The sequence below is a fragment of the Rousettus aegyptiacus genome, unplaced genomic scaffold, assembly GCF_014176215.1.
Source record: "Rousettus aegyptiacus isolate mRouAeg1 unplaced genomic scaffold, mRouAeg1.p scaffold_m13_p_13, whole genome shotgun sequence".
Lineage (NCBI taxonomy): Eukaryota > Metazoa > Chordata > Mammalia > Chiroptera > Pteropodidae > Rousettus > Rousettus aegyptiacus.
The window spans coordinates 75,054,043-75,077,824 of NW_023416288.1; the positions used below are offsets into that span (position 1 = coordinate 75,054,043).

Here is a 23,782-nt window from a genome sequence, read left to right on the forward strand (position 1 = left end):
AAACATCCTAAAATTGATTTTTAACATATTTTTTGGTACATGCAATTTGAAAAAGTTAGCAGAAGGATTTTGAATATGTATACTGGACACTAGTTAATCTTAACTTTATTTGGCTTTTAGAGCCTAAATCAAATTATTTTGAAAATATTTTGCCAAAAGGATAGATGCCATTTATTTTGAATACTGTAAGAACAAATAACAGGCTGTTATAAAAAACTGAATTTTCCTGTTCTATTTTTATTTAATAACTTTATTTTAAAAATACTTTCATAAGCTTTCAAGAGCATCCTGGAAAGTGGAATTTTCTCATAACTGAATGCTAACTCTTTTTTATTCAGCTTTGAAACCACCAGATATTTAACAATGTATACCTAGTAATCAGGTTTGATACATTTTTGTTGAATAAATACATCATTTAAAAGTTCTGGGTCCATTGTGCCTTACATGGAACATAAGGTACATGTCAGGTTCATATCTGTATTACAGCATATATGACATTTTATTGTTTTCTCCCCTTCCTTTGATGCCAATACTTGCTCATTAACTTTATTATTCTCTGTAGTATTTGACAGAGTATTTTTCTGAAAATTTGTTGAAAGAATGAAAAGTATATACAATTGCATTGTTTAGCCTCAAGTATATTTACTAATAACATGTCAGTTTCAGTATTATCATACTTGCAGAGAGTTTGGAGACTCTTAAATGTTAATAAAAACATTAAAGTTTGAGTTGAATAGGCTTGCAGACAAAATTTGAATCCTTCCCCAAAACTTCATTGAAGCAGATAGGAAGCCTTAAAACTAAGAAATTGGCAGTATTTACAGAGAATTTCATGAAGTGTAAAAAACTAGAAGTCTTCTAAAAAGCAGAAAGGCAGCAGGTTTTTGTATATATAGAGTAGTCTTTGCATCCCAGCTAGTAGAATAATTCTAAAGTAAAGTGAGTTTCACATTTTACAGTTGACACAGAAATAGATGCCTTTGGTGGCCCACTTAACCCTGTTGCTTTTCACCTGTGGTGGACAGACACTGTGAGCTCAGAAGCACCCAGCCCTGATAGATTTCCAGTTTAAATGTGTGCTACTTTCTTTTCTACTTTCTGCCTTTCTTCAACACTGCTGGAACTCACTGCACATGTCCCCTTATTTAGTGCCTAAGTACAGACTAGAAGTTCAGGCTGTTAACAACCCTTAGTTAATGGGGGTAGTAACTGATAGCTAAATGTCCAGCTGCCTGCCCATCCTTTCCTTTAAGTGAACAATCCCATAGGCCTTCTATATGCTTCTTTTGTTGCCCACAGTAGCCTTGTTAAATTCACATTTTCTCCTTCCTTTGCTTGCTCTCCCACCCTCTCAGTCCTGTTCTTAGGATTCTTTGCCACATCAACTACTTGCACCCGTGTCCTTAAGTTGTACCTTCTGTAGAATCTAAACTAAGAAGTTTTATGGAAGGGACATTTGTTTAAATATTTTAAACATGGTTTTCCCAAATATGTTGGATCATAGAACTTTTGTTTGAATGACTACTACCAACAAATGTAGTAAATTTCTTTATAACATGTACGTTATATAGAACAGTGAAAGTTGCAAGTTCAAACAAAGGGCCTTTTAGAGTTAAAGATATTTATCTCAACAAAAGATAAAGCACCTTTAAAATGATATTATACCTTAATAAACCATTTGGTATCAAATCTGATAAGTAAAGTCAGGAATAATGTTATAAACCATCATAGGTTTATAAAAGTATCATTAACCAAAATATTTTGTTTGAAAGATGTCTTATAGTTCTATTTAGATACAGATAATGACATTTGAAAGTTACTAAAACTGAGGAGTTTTTCTTTGAGAATTTAGAAAAAAATTTTTTTTTGCCTGCTTGTTTTTAGTGGACAGTTATTATCAATCTGCTCTATAACAAATTAAGAGCCCTGTCATTACGTAAATATTAGTGAATATTAGTGATTAGATCAATTATTCCTGGATCTCTCTTCTGTTCTCTCGTGTGGTTTCTGCTTGTGTATCTTCCCATTTTTGCCGACTTTCTATGTCTGTTTCTATATACTAAGCAAAGCTCCTAAGTCTCCTGGTCTTATTAGCATGGCTTTGTTTAATGGGTGTCTAGTAGCACAATACTGAGAGGGGTTTAGCTGCAGGCCAAGTTTAGCCCCAGTCTGTGCTTCTCCAGGGCCACCTGTAAGATTCATCAGCAATCTACAGATGCTATGCTTATAGTTTCCTCAAGAAGCCACACCAGAAACCAAAGTCAACTGCCATCATTGTGGGTCTTGGAGCTGCTCCGCAAGTTGCACAAGACTCCTCGAGGACACAATTGGATGTGGCTTGGGAAGGGCCGCAAGTTGGGGGATGTGGAGAGTTTCAGGGAATCCTCTGGGCATAGCGACCTCTGTTATCCAGTTTGAGGATGTCTCAGCTATGACAGTGCTGTGTCCTCACACTGAGAGGGAGGAGGGTTCAACAGAGGATCTCTGGATACCACCAGCACTTCTGCCTGGAAGAGATCCTTGCCTCTGGTCCTGGTTTCGACAACTCAGCATCCCCAAGTCCCTGGTGCCCTCTGAGCAGCTGACCTGCCACTGGTGGTCAGAGCAAAGCAAGTCTATCCCTGTGAAAGTCTGGTGCAGACACATTCCCTTTCAGAGGAACATCACAGCTGCCAGCTTGCAGCTGCAACAGTCTCTGTCCCACTTAGCCGCTCAGGGCTAGGCAGCCTCACCTCTTCATCCTCTCCCACCTCCTTCTTTTGCCGGGTGATTTCTTATTTCTCTCCCTAGTTGTAGGGCTTCTCTTAATCTAGACTCCAAGCGACTCTGCGTGCTGTTTGCTCCATGTTTTCATCACAACTTTGATGTGTTTGCAAGAGTAGATGAACAAAACCTCTGTCGTTTACGCCATTTTTCTCGGTCTCTCCAACAATCACCTACATTTGAGCATGAGGCAAAAGAATCTAAGTCTTATGGCTAAGGACATTGAATGAAGCCACTTTGATAATTTTTGTTTATTTTTTTTTACCCTGATAATTATGTTAAGGTCATTTATTTGACCATAGCACACCTCTCTATCAGAACTCACATTGATGTTTCAGATATCATATTAAGTATGATGACTGATTTAATTTTTTTTAAAAGGTAGTAGTTAGAAGTAATATAATGTAGTCAGCATATAATATTCAGAACATTTTATAAAGACTCAAAACTTTGGAGAGGCTCCAAGGTATTTTTTAGTGACATTTTTGCCCTAGGTCTATAATTTCAACTCCTTTTTTATATATGGAACTAGTAAGTATGTAGAGATCCAAGAAAATAACAGGCAAGAAACAGCCTTAAGTGGTTTTACTCTGTTGCTGCAGTCATATTGCCCAATGGTACTAGGACAGATTAATGTCTGATTGCTCAGTTATACTTATTTTCCTACCAGCATGTTTCTAATTTATAAACTGATAACTTGTTTATGGTCACTTATATTTATTAGTTTTATTCAGCTTCACAAACCCATGTGTTTAAAATGGTAAAATTTATTTGATTATCAAATCATCATGGCTAAAATGATACATCTATTTGCAAATGGGATCTTTTAAACTTAGGAAATTTAAACTTTATGATTTTGCTTATACTCATCTTTAATTTTTAGACTATGCTGAAACTTCTAAGAGCCTGGCTTTTAAAAAAATTTATTCATTTAAATTAGTTTCAAGTACACAATACATTGGTTAGACATCTGTATAGTTCATAAAACAATCTCCATATTTGCTCCCTCACCTGGCCCTCCACCTAACCATCATATTAATGCTAACTCCATTCCCTATACTGTGCTCCCCATCCCCGTGACCAGCTATCCACTACTATCCATTCTCCCAGCCCCCAACCCCCTCCCCTCTGTCTGTCACCAAATCATCTACTATATTTGTGAGTTTGTTTTTGACTAGTTTGTTCTTTTTGTTCCTTAGATACTGCATGTAAGTGAAATCATGTGGTATTTATCTGTATTTATCTTTATTTGACTTATTTCATACAACATAAGAACCTCCATCCATGTCATTGCAAATGATAGGGTTTCATTTTTTTTTAATGACTGAGTAATATTCCATTGTATATATGAATCATATTTTCTTTATCCAGTCTTCTGTTGATGGGCATTTAGATTGCTTCCATATCTTGGCTATTGTAAATTGTGCTGCTGTGAATATTGGGGTGCATAGATCTTTGCGAATTATTGTTTTGGTCTTCTTTGGATAAATACCCAGAAGTGCAGTTGCTGGGTAAAAAGGTATATCCATTTTTAATTTTTCGAGAAATCTCCAGACTTTTTCATAGAGGCTGTACCAATTTGCAAGCTCACCGACAATGTAAGAGGGTTCCTTTTTCTCCTCATCCTTGCCAACACTTGTTTTTTGATATTTAGATGCTAGCCATTCTAACAGCGATATCTCATTGTGGTTTTAATGTGCATTTCTCTGATAATTAGCGACGTAGAGCATCTTTTTATATGTCTATTATCCGTCTGTATTTCCTCTTTGGAGAAGTATCTTTTCAGATCTTCTGCCCATTTTTTAACTGGATTGTTTGTGTTTTTGTTGTTGAGTTGTATAAGTTCTTTATATATTTTGGATATTAACCCCTTATCATATGTATCATTAACAAATATCTTCTCCCAAACAGTCGGTTGTCTTTTTGTTTTGTTGATGGTTTCTTTACTATACAAAAACTTTTTAGTGTGATGTAATCCCATTTGTTTATTTCTCTTTTGTTTTCCTTGCCCAAGGAGGTAGATCTTATAAGAAATATCTGTTAGTAATATCAGAGTTTACTATCTATGTTTCCTTCTAGAAGTTTTATGGTTTTGGGTCTTAAATTTAAGTCTTTAATCTCTTTTGAGCCTATTCTTGTATATGGTGTAAGAAGATGGTCCAGCTTCTTTTTTTGCATGTATCTGTCCAACTTTCTCAGCACTATTTATTGAAGAGACTGTCTTTACCCCATTGTATATTCTTACTTCCTTTGTCATATATTAAGTGAGTGTATAGGCGTGGATTTAATTCTGGGCTCTGTTCTGTTGCAGTGATCAATGTATCAGTTTTTATGCAAGAAGCATGCTGTTTTGAGCCTGACATATTTTTAAGTAAAGTTAATTTATTTTTGTCCTTGTTTTTAGTGGGAGATTTTGATAAGATCTGGCGAGAACATTGTGAAGATGAGGAAACCCTTTGTGAATATGCTGTTGCAATGAAAAATTTGGCAGATAATCATTGGGCAAAAACTTGTGAAGGTGAAGGTCGTATTGAATGGTGTTGTAGGTGAGTGTTTTTATGAATTAATATTTTTGGTTTCTAATGTATTGTTGACACTCAAATTTAAATAATGCAGTGTATAATTGTTCAAAAATAGAAGTGTTTTAATACAGATATGTCTTTTAAACAACTTCTTCCTTGTTTCTTAGGTTTATTTCATTCATCTTTTTTTAATCAAAATATTTTTCTATGACATAACTTAAAATTTTTGTTTCAACTTTTTAAAAGTATAGCTTTAAATGCATTTAATATTTAAACATTAATACAATAAAATGTGAGTTTTAACACGACTTATCATTAATAAGATATAGTATAGAAATTTCTGTAGATAGATATCTGTATTTGGACTCAAGTAAAAGTTAGCCCCTTTTATAATTTAATATTTAAAATTTAAAAACAACTTCAAACAACTTTAAAATATTGATTTTTGATATGTGATTCAGGGCATTCCAGCACTTATGTTGTCTTTGGAAAATGTTTATTTTCTCATAGATTCTAATGTAAAAAACATCAGCAAATGAAATACTGCTGATTAATTCTCTTAAGGTGGTAAAATTATAAGAACGAATATGTATATTGACTGAATTTTAAAATGAAGTCTCAGAAAACAAAGCATTATTTTTCTGCATGAACATTAAGTTCATGGCAACTTCAAGTTTATATTTCATTTCAGTTATTTTTTATTCAAAATTTCTGCATTAATCTCATTTAAAAATTATGTAATAGTGCCTATTTCATTTGTTCAACAAATGAGCCAAGGTAAAACATGTATTTAACTTAGTTCTTTTCTTTATTCATTCAATAAATATTTTTAATATTTACTGTCTACTAGTTATACTGGGAGTTCAACAATCAACCAACCAGACAAAATCTAATGGAGCTTGCATGCTAGTGGAGATTAGAAGCAAAAAAACAATACATATATTAAACATATATTAGATCAGAGATGGTAAATGCTATGAGAAAAATAAAGTAAGGAGAAATCAAAGTTTCAAGTAGGATGTAAAAAGAAGGCCTTCCTGATGTAATATGTGTAAAAGACCTAAAGGAAGTAAGAGAGCAAGCCTTAATAAGTCCCAAGGCCTTGAGGCAGGAAGCAGGCTGGCATGTTTCAGAAAGAGCAAGGAGACCACCAGTATGGCTAGAGAAGAATGAAAGGGGGGGGGGGGAGTGGTAAAAAATAAAATAATGAACAGCTAGATTTTGTAGAATAATGTGGACCATTGTAAAGACATTGTCTTTTACTCTGTGTGAGAGGGGAAGTAGTTGAATGTTTAAGAAAAGAAATGACAGTATTTTATAAGCCTTTTAAAATATTTCAAGAATCCTGAAGAATTAATTGCTATGTTAAGATAAACTATAGGAAAAGCAAGGGTTAATAAAGGAAACCAGTTAGTCCACTGCAATACCAAGGAATAAAATTACAATGAAACAGTTTTCTTGGAGAGTAAGGAAGAAAATGGATAGGACAGTGTAGTAGGCTCGAAGGAGTATAATGACTCAAGAAGGACAGGAGAGATGATAATGTATATGGTATATACTGTGGTGATTATGATGATATGTAAGAAGAGAGTTGAATATGAGGTGGTTGAGGAGCAGTGAAAAGGTGGTACCATCAATAGATTGTGGAATCAAAGAATTGTAGAGCTGGGGAACTATAGGAAGGAGCCAAAATAATAGGAAATAGGATGCTTGAAATTAAAGTGTTTGGGTTGCTTGATTTGGTTCTAGAGAGAAAATGGTTATAAATCTGACTTTTTTACAGAACATATATTTTCTCTTTTAAGAAATATAAAATGAGGTATATTGCTGAACTAAATATTCCCATGTAACACATAGTGATACTGTAATCCTATCAGGAAATCAGCACCATTACTATTTAAGATCATCATTCTTGGCTTTTAGCAGCACTTTTAAATTAATATTCCAGTACATGAGGCAAGCTTTCAGACTTTATTTCTAAAATGTACTTTGATATGTCATAGGAGTATTTAATGTACCTTGAATAATGAATCTGCCTCACATTTCACTCTTCTTTTTCCTAAGGTATATGTTTCTATCAGTAGTTATTGTATCTACATGTGTTCTGAAAGAGGTCATTTTTAGGTCTAAGTGCTAAAAAATGTCAGTGGCAAAATATGGTAAAAATTTTGCTATGGGAAGTAATCCCAAAAGGAGTTTCATAATATCTTTACTTTAAACTTAAAAGTAGGTTGGGGGGAAAGACTTCAAAACATACTGAATTTTGAAATCTGAGTTATCTGTAATTCTAACTTAGATTATATGTAATTCCTTCCTCTGTTGACAGTTCTAAGAGAGCAATGTCACTTTGAAAGCAAAAATGGGCTTTAAAAAGAGGTTGACAAAATTTGTTTCCAGTTAGTTATACTTAAAACTTTAAGAATTTGGCATGTGAGATAAGCCTTACTGACATTATCCTGTCGAGATTTTGTTGACTGGTTAGCTCAAAGAATTCTACATAAGATTTCTTTCAAAAAGTTATAAAGTTTTATTTATAATAGGACGTATTAAAAATTAGAAACAAAACAATATGAAGCTATAGTTGTACATTTAATAAAACAATTGGTCTTTTCTACTCTTTACACATAGAGAAACATAAACACTATTTCCTGAGCCATTTGAAAGTAAATAACATTAAATAACCATGTAAGCATGGGTTTATTTCTGGGCTCTATTCTGTTCTATTGATCTGTGTGTCTGTTTTTCTGCCAGTACCGTGCTGTTTTTATTACTATAGCCTTGTAACATAATTCCGCCTTGTAACATAATTTCATATCAGGTAACGTAATACCTCCAACTCTGTTTTTTTCCCTCAAGATTGCCTTGGCTATTCAGGGTCATTTATGGTTCCACATAAATTTTAGGATTCTAGTTCTGTGAAAAATGCCATTGCTATTTTGATAGGGATTGCATTGAATCTATAGGTTGCTTTGTTAATTCTTCACCATCTTGAGCACAGTATATGCTTCCAGGTTTTTTTTTTTTTTTTTTTTGCATCTTCAATTTCTTTCTTCAGTGACTTATAATTTTCTAAGTACAGGTCTTTTACCTCCTTGGTTAAATTTATTCCTAGGTTTTTGTTTGTTTGTTTGTTTTTTCCAATGCAATTGTAAATAGGATTGTTTTATAGTTTCTGAGAGTTCATTATTGGTGTATAAAAATACAACTTATTTCTGAATATTAACTTTGTGTCCTGCAACTTTACTGAATTCATTTATTAGTTCTGATAGTTTTTTTGGTGGAATCTTTGGTGTTTTCTATATCAAGGGTCCCCAACTCCTGGGCCATGGCCTGTTAGGAACCAGGCTATACAGTGGGAAGTGAGCGGCAAGTAAGTGAACAAAACTTCATCTGTATTTGAAGCTGCTCCCCAGCACCAGAATCACTGCCTCAGCTCCACTTCGGCTCATCAAGCATTAGATTCTCATAGGAACACCCATCCCTGGTGCCAAAAAGTTTGGGGACTACTGCTGTATATGATTCAGTATCATGTCATCTGCAAATAAGAAGTTTCACTTCTTTTCAATTGGGATGTCTTTTATTTCTTTTTCTTGTGTGATTGGTGTGGCTGGGACTTCCAATACTGTGTTGGATAAAGTGGTGAATGTGGACATCCTTGTTTTATTCTTGATCTTAAAGAAAAAGCTCTTAGCTTTTCCCCGTTGAGTATATTAGGTGTGTGTTTATCATATATTTCCACTTTGCTGACAGATTTTATCATAAATGGATGCTGGATTTTGTCAAATGCTTTCTCTGCATCTATTGATCATATGATTTTTATCTTTCAGTTTGTCTATGTGGTATATCAGTTTAATAGATTTGCAGATATTAAAGCAACCTTGCATCCCAGGAGTAAATCCCACTTGGTCATGGTATATAATCTTTTTAATGTATTGCTAAATTTGGTTTGCTAATATTTTGTTGAAGATTTTTACATCTATGTTCAGCAGGAATATTGACCTATAAATTTGTGTGTGTGTGTGTGTGTGTGTGTGTGTGTGTGTGTGTGTGTGTGTGATGTCTTTGTCGGATTTTGGAATCACGGTAATGGTGGTCCTATATACTGAGCTTCAGAGCCCTCTCTCCTTATGAACTTTTTGGAATAGTTCAAGAAGAATAGGTGTTAATTCTTTGACTCTGGTAAAATTCACCTGTGAAGACACTTGTTTGGGGGGAGTTTTTCGATTACTGGTTCTATTCTGTTAGTAGTAATTTCTCAGTTCGGATATCGTTTCTTCTTAATTCAGTCTTGGAAGACTACGTTTCTAGATATTTATCCATTTTTTTTCCAGATTTTTCAATTGTTGGCATATAGTTTTTAGTATTTTCTTATAATCCTTTGGATTTCTCTGGTGGCGATTTTCACTTCTTTCAGTGTGATTTAATTTATTTGGGTTCTCTTTCTTTTTTCCTTGATGAATCTATTAAAGTTTATAAATTTCATCTTTTCAAAGAATCAGCCCCTGCTGATAATAATTTGGCTTTTCAGAGATTTTATTTTCCATTGAAGTTCTCCATATTTTTGTCTATTTGATTAATCTTTTTTTCCATTAAAAATTATAACAGTTATTTTAAAGTCTTGTCTGCTTATTGCAACGTATGGTTTATTTGGGAGTCTGTTTCTTTTGGCTGTTTTTTTGTTTCGGTTATGCTCATCCCTTTTTTGCTTCATTTATGTCTCATAATTTTAAAAATATGTATATTGGCATTATATTGAAAGGAGACCGGTGTAGATATTATTTTTTCCTAGAAAGGGCATCTTTTCCTCTGATAGGCAAGTAGGATAAGAGAATCAACACTTTGATCTCATCAGGAGTTAAGCTGGATAGAAGGTGTATCACCTCTTTAGTTTTAGTTCATTTCTGGTGTCAAATGTTTTGAGGCTGAGTCTTGTTCTATCTATATTACTCATACCATCATCTAGGAGGACTCTAACCTAAGGCTAAGAAAAAGTGCAGAGAATTTTCTGGTCCCACTCCAAGCCTCCATTGCTACCCTACTGCCTTTATGTACTTGAAAAGCTCTGGGAAAAAGCAGGAGGAGAATGGAGAGAATCTCTGCATTTAGGTTTCTTAAGGGTTCCAATCTGTCACACCATTTTAGCAGCCATTAAGAGCTCAGCTGGTTTCTGTTTAACAAAACAGAATTTCTCTGCCATGAAAGACTTGATCCTTTGCTGCCCATGCACCTAGTCAACAAATGTACTAAGTGCCTGTGATCCCTTCTCATCTAGGAAGGGCTTGTGTCCCTGGATTTGGTTCCTTTTGACTCCCCTTCATCCTTAGCTCTATTTCTTTAATATATTGTTTTTTAGATTATATAGTGTATTTTTCTCTTTGTAGCATAACCAGGGGACTGTGATTGTATCTTAATCTAAAACTAGTATTGTGTCTTTTGTTTTGGATTTATCTGGATTTTTATTTTTTTTTTATTTTTCCTCAAAGTGCCATTTAATTACTTCTTCTCTCGATTTTATTTCTTATAAACTAAAAGTTGGGTCTACAGTGTTGATTCAAGTCATGTATTTTTGCCAAAATATCTATTAGGTGAACCTGCATACTCGATATTGCATCATATTAGGAGGTTCTTATTGTCATATTATTCCACCACTAGAGAATATAACCAAATTTTGTCATTTGGTTAAGGTGGTACCTACTACTAGATCCTTCCATTGTAGAATTGTTTTCCCTTCTCAATTAGCAGGTAATTTGTAATGTAACATGTTGACTTATGGATCAGTCCTGTCTCCCAGCAGCCTTTCAGGTAACAGATTTACTCCCATTTATTATTTCATTGGGGTTGCAAACTGATTTTTTAAATTATATTATTCTTTGCATTTATTAGTTGTTATTCTTCTATAAATAAAAGCTTTCCTGTATGCACAGAGAAGTATTAAATGATCTCTAGAAAGGATGGGTAAAAATAAATTTATGTAAGTAAATCTTTAATTATCAATTCACAAGGAGTTGGTATAATAATTCCAATTGTGATAAGCGATTTTATTTGGAATATCACTGTAGCCTCCTGGATTGTTGTTTATTCACTTTTTCTATCAGTTTGGTGTGTGTGTGTGTGTGTTTCTATTCAAATAATTTCATATTTTGCCAGTGGGAGCCCCTTCAAAGCTGACTTCTATTTTCTGACATCACCTTTGGGCACTTTCTTACTATCTAGTGTAATCTTAAGACCTAGGATTAGTCTATTTCTTCAAGGAGCCCTGATTTCTTTTTGTGAGAAGTGACATTCAGAAATCAAAATCTAGGCACTGGATATGCTGCTGGGGTGTCCTTCCTGCTAGAATTTTTCAGTGAAGACAAAAAAATGTATTTATAGTCAAACATAATTTACATTTTCTGTCAAATGTAACTTCATAGGATTTTTGCCTTCTTTTATATCTGTATCTCTTTTGTTACACTGAAGAAATTAGTTGTGAATAACATTAACATATTTGCTTTGTTCACATAAAATGGTTTCAAAATTACAATGCCAATTTTAGTTTTAACAATAAACTGAATGGAGATTTCTTTGTAGTTCTTTTGTCTATAAGCACTTGTGGTTCATTTAAGTTAACATAAATTAACCATCACAAGTATATAGATATTGTCTCATTTTTATAAACTATTTACAAGCTTTCCTTTTACAAATAGATCCCACTAAGGGTCATAACACCTATGTTTAAAAGTTCCTTGAAACAATTCTTTTGTGTATAATTATATTATCAATTTTCTATACAGTTGGTTTCACTTTGCTTTCAGTTTTATGTGTTTTTTCCTCCAATTTTCTTTAAATTTGGGGGACTATAAAATATTTACATAGTACAAAAATCAAAACTTTATTATAAAAGTATACCCCAAAAAAACCTCCCTTCCATTTTGTTTTTTTGTATCTCTTTTATCTTAACCATTGTTCCTTTTCGTAGAAACAAACAAATTTAAACACAAATGTGCATACACACATATATTCACCCATTCTTATCTATATAAGTAAGTACAGGTTATATACTCTATTTTGTATCTTTATTTTTTACCTAGTAATATGTCATGGCAGTCACTCTGTTTGGTATTGTATTAGTAAGGGTTCTTCAGAGATTTGTCTCACTTGTTTATGGATACTCATAAGTCTCAAGGTCTACAGGGTATGTTGACATGGTAGAGACCTAACCAGTGGTGTCATGTCATTTCTAAGATAGGCAGGGTTGAGATTCAAAGAGCCGATGGTTCAATTTGAGTGTAAAGTTAGGAAAAATCCAGTGTCCCAGTTCACAGGCAGTTGGGCAAGAGAAATCTCTTACTCTGAGAAACGTCAGCCTTTTTTTTCTATGTGGACTTTCAGCTGATTGGATGAGACCCCCCCATGTTACGAAGAACAATCTATTTTATGCAGTCTACCAATTTAAATGTCACGCTCATCCAGAAACATCCTCACAGAAATGCCCAAAATGACCCGATAACTAAGCATTTGTGGTTCAGTCAAGTTAACAAATAAATTAACTACCCCATAACTTCTCATTTTTATGTTATTTACAAGCTTTCCTTTTACAAATAGTGCTATAGTGAATAATCTTGGGCATATTATTGTTTTTTGGGCATTTTATCTTTGTAGATTCCTAGATGTGGAATTGTAAGGTAAAAGAGTAAATGCATATGTAATTATTTTAAATATTGCTAAATCGTCGTCCATAGAGGTTATATCATTTTGCACTTCATTCAGGAAAAAAGAGGATATCAGTATCTCCACAACCTCACTATGAGAGTATGTTGCACACCTTTTGAATCTTTGCAAATCTGATATGTGGAAATTGATATCTATATGTGGTTTTAATTTACGTTTCTCACAGGAATGAGATTGAGTATGTTTTCATATATTTAGGAATTATTTGCCTTTTTTTCTGTGATTTAATGTGTTCATGTTTTTGACACTTTTTTTCTCTTGCTTTTTGGTTCCTTTTTCTTGATTATTTTTAGAACTCTTTATATAATTTACAGATATGTGCCCTTTTTCTTTGACCTTGTCTTTTGTCGTGCAGGTTTTTGTTTTGCCATGTAGATTTTCATTTTTACAAAATTTATTACTTCCAAATTTTGATTATTTTAGAAGAGCTTTTCTGATTCCTAGACTATAAGAATTCATATTAGTAATTCATTTATGTTTTCTCTAGTGCTTGCTTGTGTGATATCATTTTTTACATTTAGATCTCTGACCTATTTGGAATTCAGTCTGGTGTTTGTTGTGAAGTATAGATCTAACTTTTTCCACCCAAATAATTACCTATATCCCACAATCATTTATGAAAAAGACACTTATATGATATGCCAGGTTTCCCCACATAGTAGATTTTGTTTTATGACTTTTTGTTATGTTTCATTGTTATATCATTTAGTCCATGATATTCTGTAACATCTTTCCCCACCTCACCACTGTTCTTCTTTCTCAGGGTTTTCCTGGTTTTCTTGCCTTTGTTTTGTTTTGTTTTGTTTTGTTTCCATGTGTACTTTAGAATCAGCTGATCTAACTAAATTTTTGAAGTTCATATTTTTGAGAGTACATTAAATTTTTCGATAACTGGAAAAAACTGCTATTTTTATAATGCCGAATAATTGTATCCCTGAAAAAGGTATGTCTTTTTATTCTAGTCTACTTTTGAGTATTTCAGTAGTAGTTTAAGATTTTCTGTATAGTGGTTGTGCACATTTCTTACTATGTTTATTTCTAGCTTTTTTATCATATTATTGCTGTTATAAATGTGATCTTCCCTTCCATTACGTTTTTTAATAGGCTATTATTTATGTTTTTGTGGAAATTTTTTAATTTTTGTATGTTTTACTGAATTCTCTTATTGTTTGTATTTATGCTTGATTCTTATAGATCGTTTAGGTATACTGTTATATTATCTGCAAATATAGTTTTCATTCCCTCCAATTCATTTGACTGATTCTTTTTCTCTTATCTATAATGTAGCCAGGCCTTATTTAGCGATAATGTATAGTGTATCCTATTAAATAAGTTATTGGGTTTTTGGCTGATATGTATAATTTTACTATAAGGGAATATTTACTAATTCCTATTTTGTTAAGTGTTGAATTTTGTTGACTGTCCTTTTCAGCATCTGTGGAAATGAATATGAGTTTTCTCCTTAGATTTATAAATATAGTGAATTACGTTGATAGATTTTCTTAATATGACTCATGCTTGCATTCCTGAAATGCATACTCCTTTGTTGTGTTTGATTCTGTTGCCAAAATTTTATTTAATATTTTCACATTGATATTTATAAGTGATATTGGTCTGTATTTTTTGTAGAAATTATCAGACCTAATTATCATTGTTATTTTGCTCCATAAAAATGACTTTGGAAAATTTCTCTTTGTTTCTATGGCCTGGAACTATTTAAATAGTTTTAGGGTTGTCTCATGGGAATTTACTTTATAGGGGTGATTGAGCAATGACATGGGAGATCAGTACCATTGAAAGAATTGATTACTTACATTCTGAGAGAAGGGGGCATGCCTTGCCACCCAAGGCCACAAGGGAAGCACCAGATTTGATCAGGAAGCAGAAGCAGGAGTGAGGGGACAGAACAGACCAGACAGTTTTAGGTTTTTTGTGGGAAAGGCAAAGTAGGGCAGATTAAATAGTTTAGAATTGGCTAATATGGATAATTCTAGTGGGTTTTAGGGCATACAAGCTGTTCTTAACTATCTGGTACTTGGACCTGAGTGACGTAGGCCAGGGGAAATAATGGCTTGCTATGTGAGAGTAAAATAAATGAAATTTTGGCTTGTATATGAGAGGCATGCTCCTAAGTTGTTTATTATCTTTAGGAAGTAGCTAAGTTTGGTAGGATTTCTCCCCAGAGTATAAGGCCCTTCAAGATATCAAAACAACATAAGGTACAGAAAATATAAAACAGTAATATAAGGTTTTCTGATTTTTGAAGGCTTGGCAGAATTTGTCATTGGATTAGTGGTGTTTTTTGGTGTATTAACTCTTCGATTACTATTTCTATTTTATCTATTAATTTTGATTTTGTTTGAATTTCCCATTTCCACCAATAACCAAGAATCAGGTTTAATAAAGTTCCCTCTATTTCTATAGCTAGAATATATTCTTAGAAAAATTATTTGTTTCATTAAGTTTTCAGTTTCATTAGCATAATGTTATGCAAGTTAAAGAACCAGTTTGTGTATTTATTTGTTCTGCTTTTTTCTAACACAATATCTTCTTCCTTTGTTTTGATTCACTTTTTTCTTAGTACTTTGAATTCGATATTTCATTTATTTTATTCTTCCATTTGTATTGATATCATATGGATTTGAATTTTCCTTAGGTCACTATTTTAGTTGTCTTCCTTCCTTAGGTCACTATTTTAGTTGTATTTCTTAGATCTTGATGTGTGCTTTCATTTATTATCTATCTATCTATCTATCTATCTATCTATCTATCTATCTATCTATTTGATCCTGTGATTTTTATCGCTATTTCCTTTTGACCTCAGAGATATTTAATTTTCAAAAATTGCAGATGAAATGGATTTTTTATTCTATTTTGTTGTTAGTTGCTTCTAGTTTTATTGCATTGTGATGGGATGATTTTGTCTTGTATTTTTTTTCCTATGGCTCTTACTGTGTTTTTTTTTTTCATGACTTAATACATGTATATGATAATTTTGTGAATTTCATGTGCACTTGATAAGAAACTGTACTCTATTTGAGAAAAAAAATTGTTATGTAGTGATAAGATAAACCTTATTATGCTCTTTAGGGCTTCTGTAACCTTACTTGTTCATTCACTTGATGGAGAGTGGTGTGTTAAAGTTCCCTGTTTGTCGTATATGTTTCTCCATGCATCTTATGGAATTTCTACTTTGTGAAGATGGTTACTATGACAAATGATGTATAAATATTTATAACTGTTACATCTTCTTTGGATATTTGCGGCCTTCATCATTATAAAATAGCCTTTTTTTTTTTTTAATTTATTGAATGCTTTTTATTCACTACCAGCCTCTTCACCAACATTTTCCAATCATCTCATGGATGAAGTTCATCTTCCAGTAAGTTCTTTTTTTTTTTTTTTAATAGTACTTTGTTTTTTATTAATTTTTATTTTTTTAAATTAATGTATTTAAATTAGTTTCAAGTATACAGTACATTGATTAGACATCTATATAGTTCATAAAGCATCCCCCCAAATGCTCCCTCCCTCCCCTGGCCCTCCACTTAGCCATTCTAATTGCAATTCCTATGCTGTGCTCCCCATCCCTGTGACCATCCATCAGCTACTAATCCGTACTTCTTTAACTCTTTACCCCATTCTCACAGCCCCCCAACCCCTCCCCTCAGTCCGTCACCAAATTGTCCACTATATTTGTAAGTCTGTTTTTAATTAGTTTGTTCTTTTTGTTCCCTAGATACTACATATAAGTGAAATCATTTGGTATTTATTTTCTTTATTTTTCTTTATGGTGACATTGGTTAACAAAATCTAGTAAGTTTCAGGTGTACAATTTAGCCATAAGGCGTGTGTGTGTGTGTATTGCATTGTGTATTCACTGCTCATAGTTAGATTTCTTTCTGTCACCACATATATGACCCCTTTTACACCAACTACCTCCCCCCTCCTCCCTTCCTCCCTACCCCATGGTAATTGCTCATCTATTGTCCATGCCCATGAGTCTCTGTTTTCCAGTAGATTCTTTAAAAGCAGCTTGTAACTATGATGTTCCTTGAATTCTTACATCTGTTTTTCTAAGGTTTTGTTACAAGATGCATAGCTTGGCCTGATGTAAAATCCTTCATTCACACTTTATTTCCTTCTATTTCTGGAAAAAAAAAAATCTCAATTTGGATTTGTGTGGTTGTTTCTTTGTGATTAAATTCGAGTTAAGTATATTAGCAAGAATATTACATAGGTGATAGTGTCCTTCTCAGTGTATTACATTAGGAGGCACAAGATCTCTATTCTGCTTTGGTTTTTTTTTTTTCCCTTTCAAGTAGACTTTTTAGAGCAGTTATAAGTCATAGCAAAATTGAAGAGAAATATAAATAGTTCCTGGATATATCCTGCCCTCTTACATGTACAGTATCTCCCATTGTCAACATCCATCCAGAATTGTGATGAACCCACATTGACACGTCATTATCATCCAAAGTCCATAGTTTATGTTAGGGTTCACTTTTGGTGTTATATATTCTATGGGTTTTGATAAGTAGATAAAGACAACTATCCACCACTATAGTAACATACAGAACAGTTTTACTGCCCTAAAAATCCTTTGTGCTCCGTTTTTTCATCCTTTCTTCTTTCCTGCCCCTTTTAACCACTGAATTTTTTACTGTCTGCATAGTTTTGCCTTTTCTAGAATGTCATGTTGACATTATTCACTTAATACACATTTAAGTTCCTCCATGTCTTTTCATGGTTGATAGCTTATTTCTTTTTGGCGGTGAATAATATTCTATTGTGTAGATGTATGACAGCTCATTTATCTATCTACTGATGGACATCTTGGTAGCTTCCAAATTTTGGCAATTATGAATAAAACTGCTGTAAACATTCATGTACAGGTTTTTGTGTGGAAGTTTTCAACTCTTTTGGCAAATAACAAGGAGCATGATTGCTGGATTGTGTGGTAAGATTATGTTTAGTTTCATACAGAACTGCCAAACTATCTTCCAAAATGACTATACCATTTTGCATTCCCCCCAGCAATGAATGAGAGCTCTTTTTTGCTCCACTTCTTCACCAGCATTTGGTGTTTCAGTGTTCTGGAATTTGGCCATTCTAATAGTGTATAGTAGTAGCTCATTGCTGTTTTAATTTGCATTTCTCTAGTGACATACAATGTGGAGCATCTTTTCACATGCTTACTTGCCATCTGTATATCTTCTTTGGTCAGGTATCTGTTCGGGTCTTTTGCCCATTTTTTAATCAAGTTGTTGTCTTGATGATTTTTAAGACTTCTTTATGTATTTTGGATAAGAGTCCGTTATCAGATATGTCTTTTGCAAATATTTTCTCCCAGTCTGTGACTTGTCTTCTCAGTCTCTTTCATATTGTCTTTTGGAGAGCAGAAAATTTTAATTTTAATGAAATCTCAGTTCTCAATTCTTTCTTTCATGATTATGATTTTGAGCTGTTATGTCTAAAAGTTTATCACCAAACCCAAGGTCATCTAGATTTTTTCTCAGAAATTTATAAATCTAGCTAGGAATTGTAAAGTTTTGTGTTGTATATTTAGGTCTGTAATACATTTTGAGTTAATTTTTGTAAAGGATGTATGTAATGTCTTTGTCTAGGTTCATTTTTTTGCATGTGAATATCCAGTTGTTTCAAAATTATTTGTTGAAAAGATTATTTTTTTCATTGTATTGCTCCTTTGTCAAAAATTAGTCGAATATATTAATGAAGGTCTATTTATGAGCTCTATATTCTATTCCATTATTCTGTTTGTCAATTCTTTCTCTAATACTGTACTTTCTTGATCACTATAGCTTTATATTAAGTCATGAAGTCAGATAGTATCAGTCCTTCCAACTTTGTTCTTCTCCAATATTGTGTTAGCTATTTCTGGGTCTTTTCCTCTCTTTATGATCTTGAGAATCAGTTTGTTGATATCCACAAAATAATTTGCTGTGATTTTGATTGGAAAGAACTGACATTATGGAATCTCTCTCCATTTATTTCGTTCTTTACTCTCATTTTTAAAATCTCATTTAAAATTTGAAGTGCTCTTTCAAATCTGCAATTACTTATATATAATTAATATTGAAATGTTATGTACAATTTTTTTGTGTCTATTTTTGTTTTTTGTGCTTTCGAGAATTTTCATCTGAAAAGTTTTGATGGTCTTTCTCGTCCCTTATAATAGAATTTTGTATGGTTGATGGATTCATTGGGCATTTCTTTTATGTATTTTGTCTGTTATGTTGGAGTATCTCTACATGTGTAGGTAGGGTTTGGGCTTATTTTGTTTCATAATTCCAAAAACCTTGCTTGATTGCTACAAATACAAAAGTAGAGTTTCCTTAGTAAATATTGTACTCTTTTGGTCTGACTTATGATTTTTAAACTATATATAGATTATGACACCTCAATAGGCTTCTTTCTTTCCCCTTATTGTTATCACTTCATTCTTTCCCCTTATTACTATGCCTCCAGATATACCTCCTTTTTTCAAGGTGCTTCTTTTCTTCCCCAGAAATAAAATCTTCTCAAGGTGACAGCCTTTCCTATATACTTTAAAAAGTTCCTTTTGAATTTCCCATGGCTGAATCTCTGATTCACCATTTCCCAAATCTCTTCTTAAGATTTCCCCAGAGTTCGACACTTTTTTGGTGGTGAAACTTGGCTTTTGTCACTTAGTTTTTTCTATCCTTTAACACCCTATCATACCTTTCTTTCTTTTAGAGTCCTCATCTGACTCTACTTTGGGTGGCTCCAAAGCCAATTCAGTTTGCCTTAGATTTTTATTTCCTCAATTACAAGTAAAATGAAAAGCTCTTCTCTTTCCTAGATATGCCATAGATATGAACTATACGTGATTTTTATTTGCTCTTCCTAATGATCTTTATATTTTTGAGAAGGTATGTAGAGAGATTGGAATGTAAATGGGTTGTTGTTATCCTATGAGAACCTGGAATTCTAGCTGTTATATGTTTTGCGGTCAAGTTTCTAGATAACTATGAGATTGAACCACATAAAACTGTAATTTTTGTGGGTCAAGAACTATTGAATATCACACTTATATGTGGTTCTACCTAATAGAAAGGTAAGCAAGCTCTTTAGTATTTCATGCCTTAGTGAAATGTTATATGGTAGAGGCATTATTTTTAGTATTAATTCCTAGGCGATAAAGGCTACATTTTTTTTATTAACCTTACTGAGGTTTAATTTATATATGATAAAATGCACCCTTTCTAGTGTACAGTTCAGTGGGTATTAACAAATATTTGTACTTATGTAACCACCACCACTATCAAGATACAGAACATTTCCATAATTCTAATAAGCTTCATTGTACACCTTTGTAGTCTAACCCACCCACTTCAGGAAACCACTAAACCACTTTCTATCATTAAATTAGATTTCTAAAGGCCACATTTCTAAATTGGCCTGTAGGTCTTGCATGATCTGAAGCTTGCTTACTTTCCAGTGTCACCTGACTACCAGTTCTCTACATATGTATGCTAGCCTCAGGGCTTTTTCACTTGCGAGTCCATCTACTCATCCATTTTCTGCCCAGAACTTCAAATTTCACATAGCTTTAACTGATGTCCATCTCTGCCAGATCCATGCTGAGTTTCTCTTCCATGCCTTTGCTCATGCTATTCTCTCCACCAGGAAAACATTTCTCTCTTTAACTAACATTCTTACTTGCTTGATTTAATCTTGTTCATCTTTCTAAAATCAGCTTATATGACTGATTTTAGACTGGGTTAGGTATTTATCAGTTGTATTTTATCTTTATCAATTATATTTTCTTTATTATTATATAAATTGTTTATCTCCTTTACTAGTCTGAGCTCCTTGAAGGCAGCTATTCCTTTAATTTGTTTTCTCATCAGTTATGTACCCAGCACGTGATAGGTACTTAATAAATGTTCGATCAGTGATGAATGAGTTTCAATTCTTGTATATAGAGTTAAAACTGAATCTCCATAGAATAAGTTAAAGAAATATTAAATAATAGATATTTAGAAAAATTGAAGTTGAGCTAATAGTATCCTACAAGTGTGAAGAGGAATGGACATTGTTCCCTTAGACCATAATTCTACTTGTAGAAATCAGTATTAAATTACTTCCTCAATTCTAAACTTTTCTTGGCATGTGTTTTTAGAACTTCACCAGGGAGTGTCTATGAAACAAAAAAGTCTAACTATGTTCAAAAGTATGAACTATATGTAATAATAATATGATTTATTTTAAAAATCTAAAAAGAAAGAAAAATTTAGGCTTCATTCTCCTTTAAGTAGCTTAGATAAGTAGTATATCAGTTAAATGTTTTCAAGTGTGTATCTCTTGCCACACTGTAAGCTCAAGGGCCAGAGCCAGAGCTTGTGTGTTTGTGTGTCTATCTGTCTGTCTGTCTGTCTCTCTCTTTTTTCTAGTAAGTTTCTTGGATTTAATAGCTAATAAATGTTGGAGTTGATTCTATGGTTCATGTTTGCTTTCTTATAATATACCCAGGCATGGGTCCATACTGTGGTCATCCTAAAATTATATTAGATACCAAGAAAATTATTTAAGGTTATGCCAGTCATCAGTTTCTGATTCTGGATAGCAACCTGATATGGGCTAAACTATATGAGCCTAAAATGATATATCTTGACAATTCTGCATTTTAATAACATATAAGAATTGGGACAAGTAGGAATGGTCTCTTGATAGACAGGAATAATTTTGAAGTGTTATGAAAACTACTACCGTGTTTCAACCTTCGTTCTTTTTGAAGATATACCTTTATGGGATGGTACTATTTTTTCTTATCTTTATTGAAATATAATAGACAATTAGTTACTTGTATTTACATTGTATAATTCAATGAATTTTTAAATTATAGTTGGCATAAAATAATATACCAGTTTCAGTTGTACAGCATAGTGATCAGAGATCCACATAACTTGCAAACTGATCACCCCACTAAATATAGTACCCCTTTTCCTTCTTACATATTTATTATATTATTAACCATCTTCCCCATGCTACACTCTACATCTCCATGTTTATTCTACAACTGTCCATTTGTTCCTCTTAATCTCTTTGCCTGTTTTGTTCTCCCAACTCCCTTCAAATTTAGTATCCCTCTAAATAATCTATGTATCTATGAGTTTATTTTTGCTTTTGTCGTTGTTGATTTTGTTCTTTAGATTCCACATGTGTGTGAAATCATGAGATATTTTTCTTTCTCTATCCTACCCATTCATTCAGCGCAATCCCCTCTAAGTCCATTAAGGAAATATCTTTTTCCATCCCCTTCCTTTTAGTCTGTGTGTGTCTTTTTCTCTGAAGTGAGTCTCTTATAGACAGCATACGTAGGAGTCTTGTTTTCTTATCTCTCTTTTGGTTAGAACACTTAATTCTTTTCCATTTGAGGTATTGTTGATAGGAATGTAGTTATTACCATTCTTTATTTCTGTTTTTGATACATGATTTTTCTTCTCAATGAAATCCCTCCAACATTTCCTGTAATGCTGGCTTGGTGCTGATAAATTTCTTTAGCTTATTTTTGTCTGGAAAGCCCTTTATCTGTCTTTCAACTCCAAATGATAGCTTTGCTGGATAAAGTATTCTTGGTTGTAGATCATCACGTCGAATATTTTGTTCCAAGCCCTCTGTCCTGCATAGTTTCTTTTGAGAAATCAGCTGCCAGTCTTATGGGAGCTCCCTTGTATGTAACTGTCTTTCTCTTGCTGCTTTTAAGATTCTGTCTTTGTATTTGACCTTTGGTATTTTAATTATGATGTGTCTTTGTGTGGGCCTCTTCGGGTTCCTGGGTTTTGGGACCCTAGCTTGCTGGGGTTTTATGTCTGTTTCCTTCCCCAGGTTAGGGAAGTTTTCCATCATTATTTCTTCAAATAGTTCTTCAACATCTTGTTTTCCTTCAGGTACCTCTATGACACGGATATTTTTACATTTAATAGTATCCCATAGGCTCCTTAAATTATTATTATAGTCTTGGCTTCTTTTTTCTTGCCATTCTGATTGAGTGTCCTTGGCTTTCTCATTTTCTGTGTAGGTCATTTGATCCTCCTCTTTATTCACTTCGTTTATTCCATTTAATATTCTCATCTCAGACAATGTGTTCTTCATTTCTGACTGGTTCCCTTTTATAATTTCCATTTCCATTTTTATGTTTTCTTTATCTCTTTGTCAGAGTTCTCACTGAATTCAACTACCTTCCCATAAGTTCATTGAGCATTTTTATAACCAGTGTTTTGAACTTCATATCTGTTAGATTACTTGACTCCATTATTTCTGGATCTCTGTTCTGTTCTCTCATATAGTTTCTGCTTATTTATCTTCCCATTTTGGCTGTCTTTCTGTGTCCATTTCTATGTACTAAACTAAGCTCTTAAGTTTCTCGGTCTTATTAGTGCAGCTTTATGTGATGTGTCCAGTGGTACAGTACTGAGAGGGATTCAGTTAGTTGCAGGCCAAGTTTAGCCCCAACCTGTACCCCTCCAGGGCCACCTTTAAAATTCAGCAAGCAATCCACTGATGCTATGCTTATAGTTGCCTCAAAAGGCTACACCAGAAACCTAGGCCAGATGTCACCAGTATGAGTCTAGGTGCTCTTCAGCAAGGGGCACCTGACTAAGCGAGGACACACCTTGATGTGGCTTGAATGGGGCTGCGAGTTGGGGGAGGCGGAGTTTAAGGGAATCCATTGGACGAAATGACCTCTGTTATCCAGTTTGAAGATCTCTCCTCTATGTTCACACACTGGTAGGTGGGAG

The 23,782-nt window shown here is 33.4% G+C and overlaps 1 protein-coding gene across 1 annotated transcript in view; it reads left to right on the top strand.

Moving 5' to 3' along the window:
• BMT2 (base methyltransferase of 25S rRNA 2 homolog) overlaps positions 1-23,782 on the top strand; it is a 95,772-nt gene that overhangs the window by 10,521 nt on the left and 61,469 nt on the right. The window contains exon 2 of the mRNA XM_016138070.2: positions 5,168-5,309. Coding sequence (XP_015993556.2) covers positions 5,168-5,309 — 142 coding nt within the window. The remainder of the gene's footprint in view (positions 1-5,167; positions 5,310-23,782) is intronic.